Source organism: Schistocerca americana, chromosome 2 (assembly GCF_021461395.2).
Source record: "Schistocerca americana isolate TAMUIC-IGC-003095 chromosome 2, iqSchAmer2.1, whole genome shotgun sequence".
Classification (NCBI taxonomy): Eukaryota; Metazoa; Arthropoda; class Insecta; order Orthoptera; family Acrididae; genus Schistocerca; species Schistocerca americana.
The window spans coordinates 922,318,026-922,344,707 of NC_060120.1; the positions used below are offsets into that span (position 1 = coordinate 922,318,026).

Consider the following 26,682-nt stretch of genomic DNA (forward strand, 5'->3'; position numbering starts at 1 on the left):
TTTCACTTTGCAGCGGAGTGTGCGCTGAAATGAAACTTCCTGGCAGATTAAAACTGTGTGCCCGATCGAGACTCGAAGCTGTGAGTACCGGCCGTGAGTCGTGCTTCGGTAGCTCAGTTGGTAGAGCACTTGCCCGCGAAAGGCAAAGGTCCCGAGTTCGAGTCTCGGTCGGGCACACAGTTTTAATCTGCCAGGAAGTTTCATACCTGCCGTTTGTTTGACAAGGGACATTCATCGGTAAATAAAACATTGGAGAAGTTCGGGTTGGCGAGGATTTGCTGCTGTGCCTACTGACAGAACTGTACTGGATTCTGGAAATCATTCCCATGCAATTTTTGGTGTTGTTGTACATGGTAAGGATGGAATCGGTGACGTGTAAGAATACGATGTATACTGGTTTTAGGAATGCCAGTCTAGTGTTCTAACTGTCATGTGCTCACATGTGGATTCATAGCAACGAAAGCGAGAACAGAAACTTCGGTAGCTTTGTCTGTGCGAGTGCTACGACGATTGCGTTGTCGTGAGATGAAACTTGTCGCTTCCTGAAGCGTCGCAACAAGACGAGAAAACATCCGTCGGAAGGTGGGTTCTTGTCAGGAGCCGGCCGCGGTGGTCGAGCGGTTCTAGGCGCTTCAGTCCGGAACCGCGCGACTGCTACGGTCGCAGGTTCGAATCCTGCCTCGGGCATGGACGTGTGTGATGTCCTTAGGTTAGTTAGCTTTAAGTAGTTCTAAGTCTAAGAGACTGATGACCTCCGATGTTAAGTACCATAGTGCTCAGAGCCATTTGAACCATCATGTCAGGATATTGCTCCCTGTACAGTTCTGCAGCCTACGTAGCACTTCGCCTACCTTCAACAATACCAACAACAATAAAAGAAACGTCACGCCGTTGCAGTTTGTAAGAAGGACAGCCTTTACTGTGTGCCTACTCTACACAACAGTATTTAAAAGGACTACACTACTGTACTAAATGTACCCGTACATAAGAAAACAGTATTGCAATTACTGTTGTGCTAACTTACATTCACCATAGATAAGTAGCATGTCTACCTTCTCTTCGCTGGTGTACATTCCACCCACACAACTCTTCAACTGACGATGGTTGACGGAATGACGGGTGTGCATTCTACTTATGTTTACATTTGTCGTCTGTCAACGTCAGCACGTGGATGTGTGCCATTACCCAGAATACCTGCACTAAACGCTGGGAGCGTCAACGTCGGTGTTGTGTTACGTAATTAATAACTTTGTGTTTCAGTGAATGGTACACTGTGAAATATTTTCGAATAGGTCTTTAGGAGAGGAAATGAATTACCGAATAAAAAATACAGGGTTCCATTTAAAAAAAGTCATTCCGCTGTTCATATCTTCGTAAGAAAACAAAACTACAGCGAAAGCAATCATGCTGATTGGTTTACCCCTGACGGCTAAAGAACATTTGCTTGAAACATTTTATAATTTGCATCTGGAGAAACAGTTATTTAGGGTGGTCAAGATAAATGGGACACCCTGTATCTACAGGGTGAGTCACCTAACGTTACCGCTGGATATATTTCGTAAACCACATCAAATACTGACGAATCGATTCCACAGACCGAACGTGAGGAGAGGGGCTAGTGTAATTGGTTAATACAAAACATAAAAAAATGCACGGAAATATGATTTTAACACAAACCTACGTTTTTTTAAATGGAACCCCGTTAGTTTTGTTAGCACATCTGAACATATAAACAAATACGTAATCAGTGCCGTTTGTTGCATTGTAAAATGTTAATTACACCCGGAGATATTGTAACCTGAAGTTGACGCTTGAGTACCACTCCTCCGCTGTTCGATCGTGTGTATCGGAGAGCACCGAATTACGTAGGGATCCAAAGGGAACGGTGATGGACCTTAGGCACAGAAGAGACTGGAACAGCACATTACGTCCACATGCTAACACCTTATTATTGGTCTTTTTCACTGACGCACATGTACATTACCATGAGGGGTGAGGTACACGTACACACGTGGTTTCCGTTTTCAATTACGGAGTGGAATAGAGTGTGTCCCGACATGTCAGGCCAATAGGTGTTCAATGTGGTGGCCATCATTTGCTGCACACAATTGCAATCTCTGGCGTAATGAATGTCGTACACGCCGCAGTACATCTGGTGTAATGTCGCCGCAGGCTGCGACAATACGTTGTTTCATATCCACGGGGGTTGTAGGCACATCACGGTACACATTCTCCTTTAACGTACCCCACAGAAAGAAGTCTAGAGGTGTAAGTTGAGGAGAACGGGCTGGCCAATTTATGCGTCCTCCACGTCCCATGAAACGCCCGTCGAACGTGTACCTCACCCCTCATTGTAATGTACATGTGCGTCAGTGATAAAGACCAATAAAAAGGTGTTAGCATGTGGACGTAATGTGCTGTTCCAGTCTCTTCTGTACCTAAGGTCATCACCGTTCCCTTTGGATCCCTACGTAATTCGGTGCTCTCCGATACACACGATCGAACAGCGGAGGAGTGGTACTCAAGCGTCAACTTCAGGTTACAATATCTCCGGGTGTAATTAACATTTTACAATGCAACAAACGGCACTGATTACGTATTTGTTTATATGTTCAGATGTGCTAACAAAACTAACGGGGTTCCATTTAAAAAAACGTAGGTTTGTGTTAAAAAACATACTTCCGTGCATTTTTTTATGGTTTGTGTTAACCAATTACACTAGCCCCTCTCCTCACGTTCGGTCTGTGGAATCGATTCGTCAGTATTTGATTTGGTTTTCGAAATATACCCAGCGGTAATGTTAGGTGACTCACTCTGTATATCTGTCTGTGTGTGTGTGTGTGTGTGTGTGTGTGTGTGTGTGTGTGTGTGTATGTGTCTTACCGTGTAAGCGAGATAAAATTTTGTCAGGTGCAACTGATAATTGCAATGCAATTACTCTTAGGGGCTAAAACGTATCATAAATTAGCATAGATGTGTCAAAATCGAGTGTATTCCATACACGAAAGTACCTACTTTGGATCATCAAGGATGGAACGTGTGCGCTGCAAGACGGTGTCCTTGGTGATATCTTCCAGTAGTAGCTTCAGCCCGATCTCCGCTTCCTCCACCTTAGCCGCGTTGTGCTTCTGATCAGCGAAGAACGGGATGATCAGAAGCGGAACCGCGTGGTACGCTGCTTCGTTCATGCTCTGAAGACCTCCCTGCATGATGAAGAGACGCACGTTTGGATGACCTGCGAAACGGAAACATCGCTGTATTCAGGCTGCAGTAGAACAGTGACTTAAATTCTATGAGAGTAAAACCATCCGTAACAACTTGCATTTATTGAATGATGTCTATGTAATGGGTTGGTCATGTTTTCACTGGTTCTTGTTCTGAGTGCACTCCGAACCAAAACTGCAAGGGACGCCGCCTCGCTAACATCTAAAACACCCCGTGAATGGCCCAATATCTAAGTGACAGTGCGTGTTAAAAGTGAATCAGCACGGGATGACATACTGAAAAGTGCCACATACAAAGCTAATCTCAGATTCGTCATCTACTAGCTGCAAGCATAGTGAATATGAAGATATGAGCGATAATGCAATGTAGCAAAGCATAAATATAATAATTTATTATAAACTGACAAGTCATTTGCCATATATAAGTCTGTGGAACTGAAACCGTGGACAGAAAGAGTCCTTACCCCTTGCTCACACGCTTTCCGGATGAACAGGAAGTTACTGATGTATCGCGTCCGTACAGACAACATCCAGCGAACGGAGCAGATGCTGATACTATGATGATGACAGTGGAATTCACTACGGAGGAATCATATAAATTTTTTCTGGATAATGTCGTTGCACGAGATGAGACTTGGCGCTACCAGTACTTTCAAAACGACACTCAATGGAATCACGTATTTTATTACTCTTTAATGTAACTATTTTATTGAACTTTTAATATGTTTATTTTTCAGGTAGATTACCTAAAAATCAGGCCTACTATAATTCTGAAATGGTATCTTCATGAAAACCATTTTCGTAGGCGGAGTAGAGATTCATACGTTTATTTCTTTTCCTTATTGTTACTTCATCCCTCTCGTCCCACAACGGCTGGGGTAGGTCTGTCAGCAGTATGCCACTCCGTTCTTCAGCCAACAGCCTCAAAATGTAAAGAAACACGAAACACATATAATTTGAAAATGAAGGTTTTACAGATGTTTTTAAAATCTACATAGTAAGAAATTTTTGCTGTTCACATAAAAATATTAAAATTGTTTCTCCCTTTGTTGCTTCTATTTAAAAATGAATAGATAAAAAATAAAAATAGAAATATATGTTTAAAACACACTGCAGAAATTGTGACGTTCGTCTAACCACAGTATTGTACTTTTACTAAAAAGCTGAAGGACTTTCTCTGAAAAAAAAGGATTTGGAAAGGAGAAGATTTGTTCTATAGAACTGAAGGGTGCGGGCAAGAAGTATAGAGTTCCTTTAGGTAGAAACATTGGAACGTAGTTGTTGGTGTGGAAAGTGGGAAGACAGGAAGTGAGGAAGAGACTGGTGGTTGGGACACGTTTGTGCTGTCAAGACGAGAAAGGATGGTGCGAGATGGAGAGGCAAGAGGTAAGGGGGAGGGGCTGATGTGGAATGGGACACGCTGGGGAGAGTTATAGTTGGTACGATGGATAAACATTGGGGCGGATTTCATTGTTTTGGAGAATGAGTCGGTTGAAGTTGCTTTGCTTTGGGATAGCGTATGGAGTGTATGTAGATGCAGGGTCTGTGGGATCTGTTTGCGAAGTCAAGACAGCGTACCAGGTGTGGTGATCAGAGAGGAACAATGGAGTTATTTAAATCTAGTTTGCGGATAGCATAGGATATGCGGAAAAGGAGGCGGAAAAATTGACGTTCAAGGATTTAGATGGACTAATAGACCTTAGGTGAAGTGGGAAGAGGAATCCCGCGTTATGCAAGACACCTTTTTTCTGTTTTGTGTTTTGCATAGGGCGAAATTCCTTTTCCCATTTCGTAGCAAGCGTGGACATATTAAGAAGAACTGAAACACCACAAGACAATTACTTAGGTGAAGTGTATGTCCATGCAGCATTCGCATAGGAAAGGATTGGCAGGATCCAGGTTTTGTAGGCATGGAGGGTAGCGGGGGGATGTAATTCCCAGGTTCAGCCAGTTAACACTGTTGGCTGTTTTAATCTGTTGTAGACTTTTGTTGGATAATTAGTAACAGAAATGTCCAAATTGGTTGCCATTAGACTGTTAGTCTAAGACATTTTATTGTCTTAGTACTTGTATAGAACGGTACTAAATCATGATGTAGTATTCATGGAGGCACAGGCTGTATGTGGTTCTTCTTATGGTTATTGTGTAGATTTTGGAGGAGTTGACCTTGAGGAGCCATTGGTGGCAACAGGAAGTAAACTGATTAAGGTGAATTTGGAGGGATCATTTGAATTTTTCAACTGTAGGGTAGAGGGCGAGGAAAACGATAAAAGTAGCGTGCTGAAGGAGGTGAACTGGTGGAGGGTGTTTGCGCATGTAGCAGAGATAAACGAGAGAAGCGAAGACGGAGCCTTAGGGTGATCTTGCAGTAGCAACTGGCATTGTTAATAGTGACAAAGGATGGCCGATTAAATAGTAAGGCTGCAATAAGGCGAACTTTGTTAAGTGGAAGTGGATTTTGAAAAGAAGACCGGAATGTCATACATGTTCATCGGACTTTTTAATGTTGAGGGATACAAAAACAGCGGAGTTTTGGTTGTCATGCATTTGTGTATTGACCGGTTTTTATTATACGATACGGTAGGGCAAGACAAAGGAACGAACACTGAACATAGCGAGTTAAGAGCGATCGAGCTTTTTCTTTCTGAAGATTTTAGACGGAAGGAAGCAAACTACAGAGAGCGTTTCTATAGACATTCTTTTCCAGGACGCCCTCTGAGAATGACGAAGCCAGCCATTCCATAAAGGCAAGCTCTTCCAACGCCACTCCATAGGACCACCTAGTGGCAAGTACTTATAACTTATAGCTAGTTTTTGTAATGGTAGTCCGTGGTCAGTTGACCACCAGTATCAAGACTGAATTCGTGTGACACAATATTATGTATTAGGTCCTCTTATAAGGTACGTAGCTTACTTGTCAATGTATTCGAGTATGTTATCCCATATATTCGTTGTGCTTGTACTTTCACTTTCTTGGCCGGTGTTCTGATGATAAGCTTTGTCCGAAATGGGTAAACAAATTTTTAGGAAGTAGATTGTAGTTATCAGTGATCAAATCACAAGCCTCTACAGTGGTTTTATATTGTAACGTATATGTTCGATCAAAGCTATGTAGGATTCGAAAACGGTTTCTGCCGTATGAGGACACCCGCCCACGCACCCCGATCTTTCTGCGCAACTTTCTGGCTAAACAGCACAAAACTTTCACCGAATATGCACTGTACTCCACATCTCCTAATGGTAACGCAGCGAGACACACATTTTGCAGATATACCGATATTCCAGGACGCATAATGTTAATGCTTTAATCAATTCCAAAAGACGCTCTCACAAACAATTTGTAGGAGCCAAACATCTAAGGCAGCAGACTGAAATTGGCATGAAGCGAATAAAAAACTTCTTGTATCTTCCGTTTCCTTTCTTTTATAATATTGATTAGCGAACGTTTCAACATTATGCGTACTGAGTGTAAATCCTGTACTGACAGACAAACGAAGAAACAAAATACATAAAACAATTTTTCACCTTCATTCAAGTTTATTTACCTATATTCTTCGCCACGACAGCACCCTGCCTTTATTAGGTGATTTACAGTTAAGCTTACATTAACTTTTACATATACTGTATATTCCTTTGGAGGACGATGAGGTCTGTTTCCTGGGTGTGTCAGTGAGGTTACATACAGACCTATGTCCTGTTCAGAAAGATTTTTATTTTTATTTTTAGGGTGCACCATTGTTTTTGTTCTGTGCTTCAGTCCGATGAATGGTTTGATGCAGCTCTCCATGCTACTCTGTCATGTGCAAGCCGTTTCATCCCTGCATAGCTACTGCAACCTACATCCATACGAACCTGCTTACTACACACACTCAGAAAATTTTGCATCATCCTTTTATTTTGATATTCATCTCACACAAAACAAGAGTTGGCTATGTGCAATGCGTACAAATTCATTTATTCATTTTCAAAGCACCCAGATGAAAAAATAAAAAATTACGTTCTGGACTGTTCCTTTGCTCGAATGCATGCTTGAATCCATCGTGGTATACCGTCGAACAAATCATCGAGCCAGCCCTGGCCCAAACTGTCCCACTCTCCAATGGCGATCCTACGCAGATCGCGCATAGTGCGTGGTCATTGGGAAGTCCAAAACCAGCTCGTTTAAATCGATCCCACACATTTTCGATTGGGTGAGTGTCCGGATAACAGGCAGGCCACTCCATATCGTTGATCCTAGCATGCTGAAGGAGTGTGTTCACTAGAGCAGCATGATGACCACGCTAATTATTATTCATCAGGATTAAATGGTTACGAAAATGTTATGGGTACAGTCACACTATTGGCTGCAGAACCTCGTCCTTGTACCACAGAGCAATGAGATTGCCCCCAACAACCACGAGAGGTGTACGGTGGCACCGTGTAATGGCATCCCCGAACATCACTCCACCACCACCATGTTACACGTATTGGATACGGTGTTGGAGTTATTCCATTTTACCGAGTTGTCTCGAAACACGTTGTTTGCGATTATCAGGGTACAAACAGATACGTGTTTCGTCTGTAAACACCTGACGCCAATCCTCGGGCGTCTATTCTGCACGACGTCTTGCCCATTTGTAATAGAGTTTATGATGTGGTGTATGACGTGGTACTCGCCATGCTCGTCGGGTATGGAGATTCACATCTAGCAATCATTAGCTAACAGTATGACGAAATATATGGTTTCTTGTAGCCTCCTCGAACGCCGAATTTAGATTTGAAGCACTTAGCCCAGGGTTCCTTTGAATCCAAATTCTTAGATATCGATCATACTGTGCACCTGTCGAACGTGGAAGCCCTGTGCGGTGAAAGTAGCTGTCAATTGGAAACCGATTTCAAGTGAGAACCACATCACTTCGACTTCGGTACACATGTCGAGTGACGTCCGTGGTTGACAAGTGTTCCGCATGTAACGTGAAGACGCGAACTCGACCATTGTATGTGATACTCCTTCGTGGAACGATGGGGTTCACTCTGTTGTTCCACAGACATCTCTAATGTGTCGCTACTGAAGATTGAATTACATGTGAAATGCCAAAATCCATTCGAGTGTGGCGCTCTACCCGCAGGTAGCACTATGGTGACGATGGCCCGCCTAGTTGGCCGTGCGGTCTAACGCACGGCTTTCCGGGCGGGAAGGAGCGCCTGGTCCCCGGCACGAATCCGCCCGGTGGATTTGTGCCGAGGTCCGGTGAACCGGCCAGTCTGTGGATGGTTTTTAGGCGGTTTTCCATCTGCCTCGGCGAATGCGGGCTGGTTCTCCTTATTCCGCCTCAGTTACATTATGTCGGCGATTGCTGCGCTAACAAGTTCTCCACGTACGCGTACACCACCATTACTCTACCACGCAAACATAGCGGTTACACTCGTCTGGTGTGGGGGTCCACCGGGGGCCGAACCGCGCAATAACCCTGGGTTCGGTGTGGGGCGGCGGAGGGGTGAAGTGGACTGCGGCAGTCGTCGTGGGGTTGTGGACCACTGCGGCTGCGGCTGTTGCGGGGACGGAGCCTCACCGTCGTTTCTAGGTCCCCGGTTAAGATACAATACAATACGATACAATGATGACGATGTGTATGCTTACAAACAACGTCAGCGGTGACCCCTCGATTGGCACAGGAACAGTCACAAAATCAATACAGATGAACCACATATCGAGGAGACGGGACACTTTTGCTGATGTGCATATACTCAGACCATGATCTCCCTCTACATTCATTGCTACCCATACTTCCCTCCATTACCAACTTAATGATTCTTTGACACCTCAGGATGGATCACAGCAACTGATCCTTTCTTTCTATTAAGCTGTGCCGCAAATTACTTTTTTTGCATTTTGGTTCAGTATCTCGCCTGTTATTCGATGTATCCACTTAATTTTCAACAGTCCCTTGTATCACCACGATTCATGCGCTTCTCTAAACTGTTTATCGTTTACATCGAATTTCCATACAAGGTTATATTACATACAATCATCTTCAGCAGAGACTTCCTAACAAATTTGTATTCTATGTTGGCAATTTTTTTCTTCTTGAGAAACGCTTTCCTTCGTATTGTCAGCATGTATTTTATATGGTTTTTACTTTGGCCGTCGTACGTGTGTTATAAATACCTAGGCATCTGCGACCGGTGTGAATCCTTTTGGGTGGGTTGTCAGGTCATATTATAAAATACTTAAAATTCTCAAATACTAAAGTAACAGACAGTTAGACCGTGTTGCCGTGTCCATCATCATGTTATAGCCTCTGTGCGTGATGGAGAGGTTGATTTTTAAATGGATGCACATGTATTCAACCATCTGCCACACGACACTCAACATACACTGAAGCGCCAAAGAAACTGATATAGGCATGCGTATTCAAATACAGTGATGTGGAAACAGGCAGAATACGGCGCTGCGGTCGGCAACGCCAATATACGAGAACAAGTTTCTGGTACAGTTGTTAGATCGGTTACTGCTCCTACAAGGGCAGCTTATCAAGATTTAACAGTCTGAAGGTGGTGTTATGGTCGGCGCACGAGCGATGGGACTCAGCATCTCCGAGATAGCGAAGAAGCGGGGATTTTACCTTACGACTGTTTCACGAGTGTACTGTGAATATCAGGAATACGGTAAATCATAAAATCTCAAACATCGCTGCCGCAGGAAAAAGATCATGCTAGAAAAAGACCTACGACGACTGAAGTGAATCTTTCAACGTAGCAGAAGTGCAAAGTGCTGCAGATTTCAGTGCTGGGCCATCGACAAGTGTCAGCATGCGAACCATTCCACGAAACATCATCGATACGGGCTTTCGGAACCGAAGGCCCATTTGTGTACCCTTGATGATTGCACAACACAAAGCTTTACGCCTCGCCTGGTCCCGTGAACACTGAAATTGGATTACTGATGACTGGAAACATGTTGCCTAGTCGGACGAGTGTCGCTTCAAATTTTATCGAGTGGATGGGCGTGTACAGGTATGGAGACAACCTCATGAATCCACGGACCCTGCCCGTCAGTAGGGGATTTTTCAAGATGTTGGAGGCTCTGTAATGGTGTGGGGCGTGTGCAATTGGAATGATATCGAACCCCAGGTACGCCTAGATACAACTCTGACATGTGATTTGTACGTAAGGATTCTGTCTGATCATCTACATCCATTCATGTCCATTGAGCATTCCGACGGACTTGGGAAATTCCACACGTCCAGAATTGCTACAGAGTGGCTCCAGAAACACTTTTAGAGTGGAAACACTTCCGATCGCCACGAAACTCCCTTAACATGAACATTATTGAGCATAATGAGATTTTCACTCTGCAGCGGAATGTGCGCTGATATGAAACTTCCTGGCAGATTAAAAATGTGTACTGGACCGAGACTCGAACTCGGGACCTTTGCCTTTCGCGGGCAAGTGCTCTACCAACTGAGCTACCCAAGCACGACTCACGCCCCGTCCTCACAGCTTCAATTCTGCCAATACCTCGTCTCCTACCTTCCAAACTTTACAGAAGCTCTCCTGAGAACCTTGCAGAACTAGCACTCGTGAAAGAAAGGATATTGCGGAGACATGGCTTAGCCACAGCCTGGGGGATGTTTCCAGAATGAGAATGGTCCCGAGTTCGAGTCTCAGTCCGGCACACAGTTTTAATCTGCCAGGAAGTTTCATTATTGAACATATCTGTGATGCCTTGCAACGTGCTGTTCACAAGAGATTTCCACCTCCTTGTAAATGGTTGAAATGGCTCTGAGCACTATGGGACTCAACATCTGAGGTCAACAGTCCCCTAAACTTAGAACTACTTACACCTAACTAACCTAAGGACATCACACACATCCATGCCCGAAGCAGGATTCGAACCTGCGACCGTAGCGGTCGCGCGGTTCCACACTGGCGCGCCCAGAACCGCTCGGCCACCAGCGGCCGGCCCACCTCCTCGTACTCTTATGGATCTATGGGCAGCCCTGAAGGATTCATAGTGTCACTTCCCTCCAGCACTACTACAAACGTTAGTCGAGTCCATGCCACGTAGTGTTGCGTTCCTTCTGCGTTCTCGCGGGGGCCCTACACGATAGTACCAGTTTCTTTGGCTCTTCAGTGGATAACGGGTAATGTGGCGGAGTTTGAGACTGATGTAAAAAACTTTCAGTTGGACAACCCGGTCTATGCCATTGAAGAATATCTTCAAAGCAATTGTTACAATTAATATTTTACCTTATTTTATAAAAAAAATATTAACACTGTAGTAGTAAAATGTTTCATACTGTTGTGTGGATTCGTTGTATTGCACTTAATATGTTTATACTTTAGTGACTACTGTCCGCATCCCACAGGCCTTTCTATGCGATATCGATAGAATACTACTGCACTGGGAACCAAAAGCACACTAAAATTATGCTCACATTTCTCTCCTGCCTGAGGCACATACCAGGACTCACGTAACAAAGTGACTCACCTTACAGCACAATCGAATTTTTGCCTGATAACCTATCCGCTTATCTTTTTACGGGAAGACTCCCGACAGGTCGCTCGCTGCCTGTCAACACTTCTAGTACGTAGAACAACCTTGAAAGAAACTGGCAAGGAGGAGGTGTTCGTTAAGCCTGTACAGAACCATGTCTGATCTAAGCCGCGGTGGCCTCCAATACTGATGCTTGATGTGCGTGACAATGATCCCTACCTCTCATGACATTGGAGAAAGTCGAAAAGGAGAGCAACGAGCTCAGGACTGTACTGCAACAATGTTATCATCAGTTGTCTAACACCGCACAGTGAGGAACGAAAACGAAGCGAACAAAGCGAGTGGAGTATGTGTATTAACTTGGTCTTCAGTGTCTCCTGGTCGGATGAACCACGGTTCTTGTTACACCAAGTGGGTGATCGTGTCTAGATTCGGTATCATCCAGGCGAACGTTTGGTCGAAACATGCCTCACAGTACGGATTCAGACTGGTGGTGGCACCATTATTTTATGGAGCACATGCACCTGGGCTTCCATGACACCTGTAGTAGTAATCTAACGCACCGCGACAGCTGGGCACTACGTGAACATTATTGAGGACTACCTGTATTCCTTCATGCTTGATGTCTTCCCCGATGGCCATGCCGTCTTCCAGCAGGATAACTATCCGTGTCACAGCTGTAGAACGCGTAACAGTAGTTTGAGAAGCATGATATTTCACTCACGTTGATTCCTTGGCCGCAAAATTCACCCGATTTGTAATCAGCGGAATACTTCTGGGAGGGTGTCGGGCGCCACATCCGCTCCGACGAATCACTGGCTTGTAATTTACGGGAACTGCGTAACCTCAGTCTACCAAGGACTCGCTGCATCATGCCACAGACAGTGGCTACTGCACAGTTTTCGGAACGTGAACCTTTTTTTTTTTGTCATGAGTCTACTGACTGGTTTGATGCGGCCCGCCACGAATTCCTTTCCTGTGCTAACCTCTTCATCTCAGAGTAGCACTTGCAACCTACGTCTTCAATTATTTGCTTGACGTATTCCAATCTCTGTCTTCCTCTACAGTTTTTGCCCTCTACAGCTCCCTCTAGTACCATGGAAGTCATTCCCTCATGTCTTAGCAGATGTCCTATCATCCTGTCCCTTCTCCTTATCAGTGTTTTCCACATATTCCTTTCCTCTCCGATTCTGCGTAGAACCACCTCATTCCTTACCTTATCAGTCCACCTAATTTTCAACATTCGTCTATAGCACCACATCTCAAATGCTTCGATTCTCTTCTGTTCCGGTTTTCCGACAGTCCATGTTTCACTACCATACAATGCTGTACTCCAGACGTACATCCTCAGAAATTTCTTCCTCAAATTAAGGCCGGTATTTGATATTAGTAGACTTCTCTTGGCCAGAAATGCCTTTTTTGCCAGAGCGAGTCTGCTTTTGATGTCCTCCTTGCTCCGTCCGTCATTGGTTATTTTACTGCCTAGGTAGCAGAACTCCTTAACTTCATTGACTTCGTGACCATCAATCCTGATGTTAAGTTTCTCGCTGTTCTCATTTCTACTACTTCTCATTACCTTCGTATTTCTCCGATTTACTGTCAAACCATACTGTGTACTCATTAGACTGTTCATTCCGTTCAGCAGATCATTTAATTCTTCTTCTCTTTCACTCAGGATAGCAATGTTATCAGCGAATCGTATCATTGATATCCTTTCACCTTGTATTTTAATTCCACTCCTGAACCTTTCTTTTATTTCCATCATTGCTTCCTCGATGTACAGATTGAAGAGTAGGGGCGAAAGGCTACAGCCTTGTTTACACCCTTCTTAATACGAGCACTTCGTTCTTGATCGTCCACTCTTATTATTCCCTCTTGGTTGTTGTGCATATTGTATATGACCCGCCTCTCCCTATAGCTTACCCCTACTTTTTTCAGGATCTCGAACAGCTTGCACCATTTTATATTGTCGAACGCTTTTTCCAGGTCGACAAATCCTATGAAAGTGTCTTGATTTTTCTTTAGCCTTGCTTCCATTATTAGCCATAACGTCAGAATTGCCTCTCTCGTCCCTTTACTTTTCCTAAAGCCAAACTGATCGTCACCTAGCGCATTCTCAATTTTCTTTTCCATTCTTCTGCATATTATTCTTGTAAGCAGCTTCGATGCATGAGCTGTTAAGCTGATTGTGCGATAATTCTCGCACTTGTCAGCTCTTGCCGTCTTCGGAATTGTGTGGATGATGCTTTTCCGAAAGTAAGATGGTATGTCGCCAGACTCATATATTCTACACACCAACGTGAATAGTCGTTTTGTTGCCACTTCCCCCAAATGATTTTAGAAATTCTGATGGAATGTTATCTATCCCTTCTGCCTTATTTGACCGTAAGTCCTCCAAAGCTCTTTTAAATTCCGATTCTAATACTGGATCCCCTATCTCTTCTAAATCGACTCCTGTTTTTTCTTGTATCACATCAGACAAATCTTCACCCTCATAGAGGCTTTCAATGTATTCTTTCCACCTATCTGCTCTCTCCTCTGCATTTAGCAGTGGAATTCCCGTGGCACTCTTAATGTTACCACCGTTGCTTTTAATGTCACCAAAGGTTGTTTTGACTTTCCTGTATGCTGAGTCTGTCCTTCCGACAACCATACCTTTTTCGATGTCTTCACATTTTTCCTGCAGCCATTTCGTCTTAGCTTCCCTGCACTTCCTATTTATTTCATTCCTCAGCGACTTGTATTTCTGTATACCTGATTTTCCCGGAACATGTTTGTACTTCCTCCTTTCATCAATCAACTGAAGTATTTCTTCTGTTACCCATGATTTCTTCGCAGCTACCTTCTTTGTACCTATGATTTCCTTCCCAACTTCTGTGATGGCCCTTTTTAGAGACGTCCATTCCTTTTCGACTGTACTGCCTACTGCGCTATTCCTTATTGCTGTATCTATAGCGTTAGAGAACTTCAAACGTATCTCGTCATTCCTTAGTACTTCCGTATCCCACTTCTTTGCGTATTGATTCTTCCTGACTAATGTCTTGAACTTCAGCCTACTCGTTATCACTACTATATTGTGATCTGAATCTATATCTGCTCGTGGGTACGCCTTACAATCCAGTATCTGATTTCGGAATCTCTGTCTGACCATGATGTAATCTAATTGAAATCTTCCCGTATCTCCCGGCCTTTTCCAAGTATACCTCCTCCTCTTGTGATTCTTGAACCGGGTATTCGCTATTACTAGCTGAAACTTGTTACAGAACTCAATTAGTCTTTCTCCTCTTTCATTCCTTGTCCCAAGCCCATATTCTCCGGTAACCTTTTCTTCTACTCCTTCCCCTACAACTGCATTCCAGTCGCCCATGACTATTAGATTTTCGTCCCCCTTTACATACTGCATTACCCTTTCAATATCCTCATACACTTTCTCTATCTGTTCATCTTCAGCTTGCGACGTCGGCATGTATACCTGAACTATCGTTGTCGGTGATGGTCTGCTGTCGATTCTGATTAGAACAACCCGGTCACTGAACTGTTCACAGTAACACACCCTCTGCCCTACCTTCCTATTCATAACGAATCCTACACCTGTTATACCATTTTCTGCTGCTGTTGATATTACCCGATACTCATCTGACCAGAAATCCTTGTCTTCCTTCCACTTCTCTTCACTGACCCCTACTATATCTAGATTGAGCCTTTGCATTTCCCTTTTCAGATTTTCTAGTTTCCCTACCACTTTCAAGCTTGTGACATTCCACGCCCCGACTCGTAGAACTTTATCCTTTCGTTGATTATTCAATCTTTTTCTCATGGTAACCTCCCCCTTGGCAGTCCCCTCCCGGAGATCCGAATGGGGGACTATTCCGGAATCTTTTACCAATGGAGCGATCATCACGACACTTCTTCAATTACAGGCCACATGTCCTGTGGATACACGTTACGTGTCTTTAATGCAGTGGTTTCCATTGCCTTCTGCATCCTCATGTCGTTGATCATTGCTGATTCTTCCGCCTTTAGGGGCAATTTCCCACCCCTAGGACAAGAGAGTGCCCTGAACCTCTATCCGCTCCTCCGCCCTCTTTGACAAGGCCGTTGGCAGAATGAAGCTGACTTCTTATGCCGTAAGTCTTCGGCCTCCAATGCTGATTATTTATCAAAATTTAGGCAGTGGCGGCGTGGATCGAACCCGGGACCGAAGAGGTTTTGATTATGAATCAAAGACGCTACCCCTAGAGCACGCGTCATAGTGTATTGGAATATCCTTGTGTGTGTGTGTGTGTGTGTGTTTGATGTCTACTGAGACTATACGGCGTGATCGTTCAAGGCTCCTGTTGTGTCCTCTACAACCCGATCTTCTCTCTTGTCGTCCCCCAGTCGAGTACGCTACACAAGAGACTTCATTCGCGTTTGCGAACTCGGATCGAGCCTTGTGACGTCATGGTCATGACACATATTGCTAGTGCTGCTTCAAATTTAGCCGTACAGACACTTACGTTAGACGTTGAATTTCAACATGGTGTTGTCGTGAAATCCATAAATCCATACAAATTATAAAAATGGATGTACCCATATAAATATGTATGTTACATATCTCCTTCCTAAACGAATGGACCGATTTCAATCGGACTTACTGAGTGCAACTCATCGCCGTGGGGGTCATAACCACCTACCTATCAAAGGGGTGGTAGTGGGCGTCAAAAAGCAATGCAACCCACGACGCGCTCTTACCCATCATTTAGTCAACCAACATTTGAGAATATGAGCTGTTAGAGTCTTACAATAAACTTTACACACAATTTCAAATCTTCGCGAAACTCCCTATATCTGACCACCCACATATAATGATAAAAGGAAAAAATTTATCGCTTACTACACTTTCGCTGTTCATCCAGTAAAACTTCCGGCCTTGTCGCAGTGCTAACACCGATTCTCGTTATATCACCGAAGTTAAGCGCCATCGGTCGATCGATCGCCATCTGGGTCTGTCGAGTGCTGTTGGCAAGATGTGTGTACTCTGCCCTTGTGTGGCCAATTGAGGAGCTACTTGACTAAGAAGTAGCGGCACCCATCACGAAAACTGACAACGGCTTGGAGAGCGGTGTGCTGACCAGTTGCCTCTTCGTATCCGCATCCGGTTACTATTAAGAGCAGAGAATGACACGGCGGACCGTAAGTACCGTTTGACCTTCAAGATCTGTTCGGACAGTGTTTGTTTGTTTGTTTTACTACTAACTGTATTCGCGACGCATTCTGCAGACCGTATTAACATATACCATTGAATGTACCCGCAAAATTATATCATTGTATGACACATAGTTCAGGAGATATGATGTCAGATACAGAGACATCAAACAGTGGTTTCCATTGCTTTCTGCATCCTCATGGCGTTGATTATTGCTGATTCTTCCACCTTCAGAGACAGTTTCCTATCCCAAGGGCGAGGGAGTGTACTGAACTCTGTCCGCTCCTCCACTCTCTTTGACCAGGCCGTTGGCAGAATGAGGGCGACTTTTTATTCCGGAAGTCTTCGGCCGCCACTGCCGACGATTGTTGTTCAAAATTTAAACGGTGGCGGGGTTAGAAACAGGGACCGAGAACTTTTGATTACCAACCAAAAAGGCAAACCCCTAGACCACGAGCCCCATAAAGAACGACGGCAATGTCGCAAATATTACTCTGTGCCACTTTATTTTTCTTCCATCCGCAGGCAGAACTGTTAGACGATTTCACCCTCTCAGCTGAGACGAGTCTCCGCACATTAATTGCACCTGACAGTTTCCGGAAACCGGAAACCGGATATGTGCTTGTGCCAATGTTGTAAAAAAATTCTCGACGTCCTGCTCAGAGCTTCCTTTTGAGAACGTCGCTTCTATAGCAAATTTGCGCCTCTTATATCATTCCCCATCCCTACTGCCAATGCTGTTCCACGCTAAGGATGAAAACATGGTTTGCCTCAAGTCCCTCAACTTTATGGCATCCGTGCACCACCTTCATTTGATGTAGTGACTACTTGTTTCTTTATTAGCAAATTAAATTTTACATTTGAGAAAAATATTTCCTGACTTCTAGACGAATTGGAAAACTGATATTTTGATTTCAAATTCAGACTGAAATTTGGGTTATTGCTTCGGAGCACAGGGCACTTTGAAAATGTTGATTTAATTTTATCGCAATACACAAAAACAATCGATTAACCCTGCTTCAGACCTATTTAGTGCAATGGAGAATGATAACTTACGGAGAACGTCTTGCTGAGGTATCCACTTGCTGACCATCACATTGGCTGACTGCCCCGGCAGGGAGTCGTTCTCCCACTTCCAGAGGACCCTCTGCGGCAGCTCCTGGAAAGCCTCCACGAAGGCCTGGACCTTCTCCCAGGGTAGAGAGCTGCTCTTGGCGAGGGAGCCGAGGCTGAAGTAGACCGCCCCGTGCTTAGCGTCGTCCAGGAATTCCTGGATGTCCTGCAATCGTCAGGGCACGTCAATACCTGCCAGGGGACGGACAGATTCTGTCTTTCTAAAGTTGCAAAAGCAGTTCGTAAGTGCCTAAAAGAACGATTAAAATTTACTGAAATCATGGTCAGTAGAAGTGAAAAACGTCTTATGAATGAGCTTTTCAATTTTCAGATCGCATACAGGAAGTGGTTCACCTAGGTTAGCGTGGGACGGAATTTCTGTGCAGCTCTTCAAAGTGGTCCCATTTTGCATGTTTAATTCCTGATTGTTTCACACTGACGACGTCTCTAGACCAGTGGCCGTCAAACGTTTTGCTCAAGTGCCAATACTGACACTGTAGGACGGCAACTCGGCCCCTATATTAACCGATCTTGTTAATTTGTAACCTACATATACTGATATATGATGAGCTACAACAGACTACCTATAGGAAAGGCGCGAAAAGTTGGCTGTAGGTCCCAAAGCACTGATTGTTAAAAGGCGGAACACTTCCTGTCACCGAGCGAGGTGGCGCAGTGGTTAGACACTGGACTCGCATTCGGGAGGACGACGGTTCAATCCCGCGTCCGGCCATCCTGATTTATGTTTTCCGTGATTTCCCTAAATCACTCCAGGCAAATGCCGGGATGGTTCCTCTGAAAGGGCACGGCCGACTTCCTTCCCCGTTCTTCCCTAATCCGATGAGACCGATGACCTCGCTGTCTGGTCTCCTTCCCCGAAACAACCAACCACCAACCTTAATTTAACTTCATATTCGTTGCAACAAATATGAAGCGCAGCTGAAGATGACCGACTATCTATAATGCACATTCACGATTCCATGTTGTATTGTATGTTAACCAGGGGCCTAGAAACAAAGGAGAGGCTCCGTCCCCGCCGCAGCCGCAGTGGTCCACAACCCCACGACGACTACTGCAGTCCACTTCACCACTCCGCCGCCCCACACCGAACCCAGGGTTATTGTGCGGTGGGAACGTCTCACACCAGACGAGTGTAGCCCCTATGTTTGCGTGGTAGAGTAATGGTGGTGTACGAGTACGTGGAGAACTTGTTTGCGCAGCAATCGCCGACATAGTGTAGCTGAGGGGGAATAAGGGGAACCAGCCCGCATTCGCCGAGGTAGATGGAAAACCGCCTAAAAACCATCCACAGACAAGCCGGCTCACAGGACCTCGACACAAGACCGCCCGGAGGATTCGTGCCGGGGACCGGCGCTCCTTCCCACTCCGGAAAGCCGTGCGTTAGACCGCACGGCCAACCGGGCGGGATACGATTCCATGTTACTTCCATCTGATATTCATACCATGGCAGCTGATCGTTACGAGCCAATCACGTCCGTGAGCTGTCAGTACACCAAGACAAGCAACAAAATATTCCAATTCACACATACTGTAACCTCCAGCGGGACCACTACTTACGCCGCTGCCCCTGAGTTAGCGACCACCTGTCCTTAGATCACAACCAAATTCGTCAACATCAACTAAAATTAAGCACATCTTAAAATATTACTGTCTCTGTATTTTTGTCTGTTACTGAATAGGAAATCTACCCTCTTTACCCTAGAAATACCAATGCATTTTCTTTAACGCGAATTACTAAGCATAGTTACTTCATACACACTATAAAAAATTTGAAAAAATTCGTTAATTGTTGTTGCCTTAGGTTAAAAACATGTTTTTTGAAGTGATACTGATGGTTAAGTAGGGTTCAGAGCCTGAAAATATATTTTAGCACACTCTGAGCAGTATCAACATACTTCCAGTAATGTGTACTATCGACATTGGGGGGGGGGGGGGAGGGGGAGGGTACCCTACACCCGCCTTAAACTAATTAAAAATGCGAGATTCAGTCATTTTTTACTCAAAAAATACATGTTGATGTGTGAGTAACGTCCTGAACCTGAGAATGTTGAATATGACAGTGACTGGGAAACCTGACAACCACTACTAAGACTTAAATTTTATCGTTAAATTTAACTGAAAAATTTAAGAAATTTGTGAAATTTGGAAGAAGAAATTATTACAAACATTAAATTTTTTTTCCAAGCTTTAAAATGTGAAGCAACTGACTAGACTACAATATATTCGAAAGGTGGTTTCAAAGTACCCCTACGCCCCTACCCTCCTTGGTACTGTGAGGGATAAACATTTCTTAACGTTGGTAGTTGAATTCGGCTGCTGGTTGCTAGATCATATTATTACACAAGGTACGTCTGAAAAGATCGGGGAATGATCTCAGACAGTAAAAGAAACAATAATTACAAACAAAGTATCTTTACTGGCCTTCACAGTGATCACCGTTAGACAGGAGAGACTTCTGCCACCGGTTGTAAAGTTGTTGGAAACTGTCAGGAAACGCTTCTTCCGAAATCTTTCGAAGCACACGTGGTCATGCGTTCTTGGATATCCACCATGTCTGCGTTCTCAGCGGTCTCAGTCGGCGCAAGTTAACTGGTCTTTAGTACCCTAATTATTCTCCAAGTATGGCGCCGGAAACCTTCTTTTTGTTCCTCTTCCTTAAATTGCCTCTGAAAGGCTTACGCTTCGCAGACACTGCTCGTCGCCACGCTGCCCCGAGCGACTCCTCAAGAAGCATTTGCTGACGCTTGCCAAGAACTTTACAACCCTTGTCGGAAGTGTGTTCTAGTTAACAGTGATTACTTCGAAGTCTAGAAAACGTATTCTGTTTGTAACTATTGTTTCTTTATTTTCTGAGACCATTCAACGAATTTTTCAGACGCACGTTGTACAATACGGTTGAGAGTCGCGGGCCGCTGGAATAGTTGAGTCGGGCCGCAGTTTGACGACCACTACTCTAAACTATCAGACCATTTATACGAAAATAATCAAAGCATAATTGTTTATACAAACTGCTAGGTAAATATTACAGTACTTGCGGCCAAATCTCACTTAGTGGACAACGCTAATTGTAATCTCATTCCATCTTCTAAAGTTCTGGAAAGGCGTAATAACGCTTGCAAGATACGCCCTGCGCACGTCAGCTTGTCTCCTGATAACTAATGCTCACCGGTTCTTGCTTAGCTAAGGAAGTTGGGGTGACGTAAGTAGAGCGAGTTTTTTCGCTTTGCTGTAGTCATTATTTTATATTTATCCACGTTTAAAGAGAGATACCTTTTATCACATCAACTGGAAATTTTATCCATGTCTTTCTGAAATTCGTTAGAACTGTCCAGCGGCGATATTTTCCTGTAAAAGCGGCATCGCGGGCTAACAATCTTACAGCACTGCTGATCGTGCCTGGTAAATCGTGTATGTATACTGAGATTGTGAGCTGTGCTCTTATACTTACTTAATCGAATGTTTCATTTCTGTGGAACAATCACCGTACATACTCCGTGTTTTCTGTTAATCAAATATTTTTCGACTCAGTCGCGTATTTGCGGAGATATGCCACATGGTCAACTGGATGAATGCTGATGAGCAATGATGTTCAGAGTAAATTCTTGTAGCACAAGCTGTATTACATGATTTTTTTCCTGTAAATATTTTATCAATTTAAGGCTGTTAGTAAATTCTATATAGCTTTACAAACCTCGACATTACTGTTTGAACACTAATAATATTCTGTATTTTTGTTTCTCTGAATGTTACAAACCATCATATTACAAACAATATATAATTTCTTCTCGTATATGTGAGGATACAGTCAGGTCCTCGATTGAAAGATCAATTTTCCTGCTAGCAATAACAATTTTTTTGTTTCCACTCCGGTTTCAGAGAGTTGAACCCTCACTAACAGGTGGATTTCTGTGGATCAGTACATGTCCGTACAGCTTAAGGATACTTGCGGTCATCTTTGATAACTTCTGTCGTTCATCTTGGGTCACTTCAGTGGTTAATAAGTGTATGTTACGTGTATGTGATATAACACGCCAGAAACAGGGCCAGTTACCATTGGAGACAATGCCACAGATTACCCAGAGTCGTAAATACTTCATCTACAGCTACATACATATTCTTTAACCCATGATATGGTGCAAGGCGGAGGATTTGTGTTGTGAACTGGGGAACTAGAAACGGCGGAGAGGTTTCGTCCCTGCCGTAGCCCTCAGTGGTACACAACCCCACAACAGGCTACAGCAGTCCACTCACCTCACTGCCGCCCCACACCGAACCCATGGTTATCGTGCGGCTTGGCTACCAGTGGACCTCCCCGGGAACGTCTCACACCAGACGAGTGTAACCTCAATGTTGACGTGGTAATTATGGTGTACGCGTACGTGGAGACAGCGTTTGCGCAGCAAAAAAATGTTCAAATGTGTGTGAAATCTTATGGGACTTAACTGCCAAGGTCATCAGTCCCTAAGCTTACACACTACTTAACCTAAATTATCCTAAGGACAAACACACACACCCATGCCCGAGGGAGGACTCGAACCTCCGCCGGGACCAACCGCACAGTCCATGACTGCAGCGCCTGAGACCACTCGGCTAATCCCGCGCGGCATTTGCGCAGCAATCGCCGACATAGTGTAACTGAGGCGGATTAAGGGGAACCAGCTCGCATTCGCCTAGGCAGATGGAAAACCGCCTTAAAAACCATCAACAGACTGCCAGGCACACCGGACCTCGACAGTAATCCGCCGGGCGGATTCGTGCCGGGGAACGGCACGCCTTCCCGTCCGGAATGCAGTGCGTCAGACCGCACGGCTAACCGGGCGGGCAAGGCGGAGGATATTTTGCACCACTGTTAGTCATTCCCCTTATGTTCCACTCGAAAATGGTTCAGGGAAAACGGATATCTATATGTGTCTGTAAGTGCCCGAATTTTTCCTATCTTGTCTTCGTGGTCCTTGCGGGAGATGTACGTTGGCGGCAGTTGAATAGTTCCGCAATGAGTCACATTTGCCGGTTCTGTGAACTTTGACAACAGTTTTTCGCGAAAAGAAAGTCATAATCCCGGGGATTCTCATTTGAGTTCACGAAACATCTCCGTAATATTTGCTTGTTGTCCGACACCGTCTGTAGCTTAGTGCTTCAAAGACTTCCTTTAATCCGACCGCGTGGGGATCTCAGACACTCGTGCAGTACTCAAGAAAAGGTTGCACTTATGCTATATACGGTATCTCCTCTACAACAGACGAGATACACTTCTCTAAAATTCACTCAATACAGCCAAGTCGAACATTCGGCTATCTTATTACTGACCTTACGTGGTCATTTCATTTCATATCGCTTTGCAACGTCTCGCCTAGATATTTAATCGACGTGACTGCTACCAGCAAACCACCATTAATACTATATTCGAAAATTACAGGATCGTTTTGCATCAACTTACATTTTTTATATTCAAAGCAATCTGCCAGTCTTTATAGCAAACATATTTAAAAAAAAATCATCCTATATCCTCATTCAGTCGCTCAACGACGACATTTTCCTGTACATTACCGCATCATTGGCAATCAGTCGCAGATTGTTACAGACCCTGCCCATCCGATCATGTAATATTAACTGACGTAAATCCACTTGACGAAGGAGGTTTCAATCTATGAAAAGCATTGTTGAAATAAATTGAAACTGGCAACAGTTAACATGTAATTTCAATCGATATCAAATTTTTTCCCATTTCAAAATTTCATCCTGTCTGCTATCGCAGCAATACGGATCATATACAGGGTGAAAAGTATTTAAACCGACAAACTCTGGGAGGTTGTAGGGAACATCAAAACAAATATTTATCCCTAATGTCATTTTTTCCTATGAGGATTATTTAAACCGGTGGAGACGTATTACGCTCTTCAGTTGTTAGAGGCCGTATTACGATCTTCAGTTGTTAGAGGGCGTATTAAGCTCTTCTGTTGTAGGCAACTGCTGTCCACCAGTGTGTTTACTACTGTTTACTAATGGAGCGACACAACTGGAGTGAGTACACTGATATGGTCGGTGCGTACTACATAGCACACCACAACGGACGAGCGGCACAGCGGGTTTATCAACAATAATATCCTAATCGCCGTGTTCCGCATCATACGACCTTTGCTGCTGTGTACCAACGCCTGCGTGAGACCTGGTCATTTAGCAGATTACCTGGACAGGGACGCCGTCGCACGGTAAGAACGCTGAAATTTGAGGAAGCTGTCTTGCAGCATGTGGAGAGGGATCCTTCAATCAGCACTCGTGCAATTGCACGTAACATGGGGACGAATCAGACAAATGTAGGAACAGTCCTTCGAGAGCAATTGTTACGTCCATTTCACTTCCAGCGTGTCCACAACCTGGAACCGATGGATTATCCACCCAGAGCACAGTTTTCGCAGTGGTAGCTGGAGCAGTGTGAAAGGCATCGTACATTTCCATCCTCTGTGTTGTATACCGATGAAGCAACGTTCGGGCGTGATGGAGTCTTCAATATGCACAATTCGCATGTTTGGAGTCAGGATATCCCACATGCCACAATTAGTAGCGCTCATCAAGTGCGGTTCTTAGTTAATGTGTGGGTCTGTGTTGTCGGGGACTGTTTAATTAGGCCGTATTTGCTACCTACGCCATTAAATGGCAGGCACTATTACAATTTTGTCGCCAGAGCATTGCCAGAATTGCTGTAAGACGTCCCGCTCCCAACGAGACAACGCATATGGTTCCAACGTGACGGGACGCCGGCACATTTTAGTCGTCGTGTGCGTCGATTCCTGGACCGACGGTTCCCAGAAACGTGGATTGGCAGTCGTGGTCCTGTACCATGGCCTGCTCGATACCCAGATATGTCCCCTCTGGACTTTTTTGCTTGGGGAGAGATGCGCAACCTTGTTTACGTAACTCCTGTTGCATCAGAAGAGGATCTGGTTGTCCGGATAATAGCAGCAGCAGGAGCATTTCAGGATACTCCTGGGGCTTTTGCCCGCGTCGGACAGACCATGATCCGACGTGTGACCTTTGTTTACGTGTCAATGGAGGCATTTTTGAAAATCTACTGTAACTGAAATTGGGTTGTGTTAATGTGTTGTCTCTTGTTCATAGAAAAGTGGAAAAGTGTTTGTTGGTTTAATTAATATGCCGCCAGAGAAATCTTCCTCTACCGGTTTAAATACTCCCCATAGGAAAAAATGACATTAGGGGAAAATATTTGTTTTGATGCCCCCTACAATCTCCCAGAGTTTGTCGGTTTAAATACTTTTCACCCTGCATGCTGCACTCACCTTGGGTAGAGGTTCGACGTCTGTTTTCACGTGGATGCCAGGGATCTCGATGATGTTTGGCAGGTGTGGGCGTGGATACTCCAGACAGAAGTGGTTGTTGACGATGAGGAGGCTGTAGTTGCGCTCCGTCTCGTACACTGACGGAGGGTCCGGCCCAAACACATCCCTCATGATGGCCTCCTGACCGGCCATCAAATCGTAGAACCACACGTAGTGGATCCAGAGGTAGAAGAACGCGTTGTACGCGCGCTCCCAGAAACTCATGTGGTGGGAGTATCCGATCCAGACGTCCGGCATGTACGCCGGGTTCATCGGGTTTCCCATAGCGTAGTAGATGGGGGCGAATGGCGTCAGCGTGATGACGCCTACCATGGGAGGCGATCCAACCTTGTGGATCAGCCCGTAGAAAGCATGGTATGGAAACCACTCCATGACTACGAGATCGAAACTGTGGTTCCTCCTGAAAGAAATACAACAAATTTGGGCAATTACATCCTAAGACACGAAACAAATTGTCAACGCTTTCTACAATGCTTCACTACCTTAGAACAATTTTGCAATATTTAAACTGTTGTTTGCAACAGTTATTCCAAAGAAGAATTCTTACATCATCTTCCACTCCTATCAGTGCGCCCGACACTAAAATGGAGGACAAATGTTACAAGCTATCTGTTGTTTAAGGAGCAATGAACGATTAAGAAATTATAATGATTATGATTCTGCGCTTACGAAACAAATATTGAACGTTATAAACAGTAACTACAGTATCACGAGCCGGTGAGATGATTAAAAGTAATGATAAAGATGGTTTGTCGAGGACTTGCAACACACGTTTGGATATCTTGGATGAATGGACGAGAGCAGTTGAATACTTCTAATGCCATTGGGTGTAGCAACAATGGAGTCTGTGTTTATCATGAATTAAAAATGATTTTGATTGACGGAATCTCTCGGGTTATCAGCCGAGTCGGGGCGTCGTAATGTAACGTTTCGACGTGTTTCCTACTAGTCACCTTCAGACTTCGCTTGACGAATAGGAAACTCGTCGAAATGTTACGACAAGACGATGTTATGATTCGGCTGGTACTCCGAGAAGATTTAATCAATGAAATTAACCGAAAACCCTCCATTCTCATAAAGGATTTTGATGGTAAGACGATAATATAATTTAGATATGGGTCAAAAGCAAACTTTAATTAATGATATGGAGGGGAGAGGACCCCTGATTTCTAGTTGTAAAGGAATTGTACATTATAGCTAGTAGGATGAATATATGCAGTCTGTTTTAGGAGATAGTTAAATTTGATTTGGGTAAAACGTCTAAAATTTTTGTTCTTGGTAGGATGTGTTGGTACAGTTGCT

At 44.3% G+C, this 26,682-nt stretch overlaps 1 protein-coding gene across 1 annotated transcript in view; it reads right to left on the bottom strand.

Moving 5' to 3' along the window:
• LOC124594551 (UDP-glycosyltransferase UGT5-like) overlaps positions 1-25,752 on the bottom strand; it is a 51,747-nt gene extending 25,995 nt beyond the window's left edge. Inside the window, exons 1-3 of the mRNA XM_047132922.1 lie at positions 25,321-25,752; positions 17,948-18,170; positions 3,016-3,235 (exon numbers count right to left, since the gene is read on the bottom strand). Coding sequence (XP_046988878.1) covers positions 3,016-3,235; positions 17,948-18,170; positions 25,321-25,752 — 875 coding nt within the window. The remainder of the gene's footprint in view (positions 1-3,015; positions 3,236-17,947; positions 18,171-25,320) is intronic.
• Between the last annotated feature and the right edge of the window lie 930 nt (positions 25,753-26,682).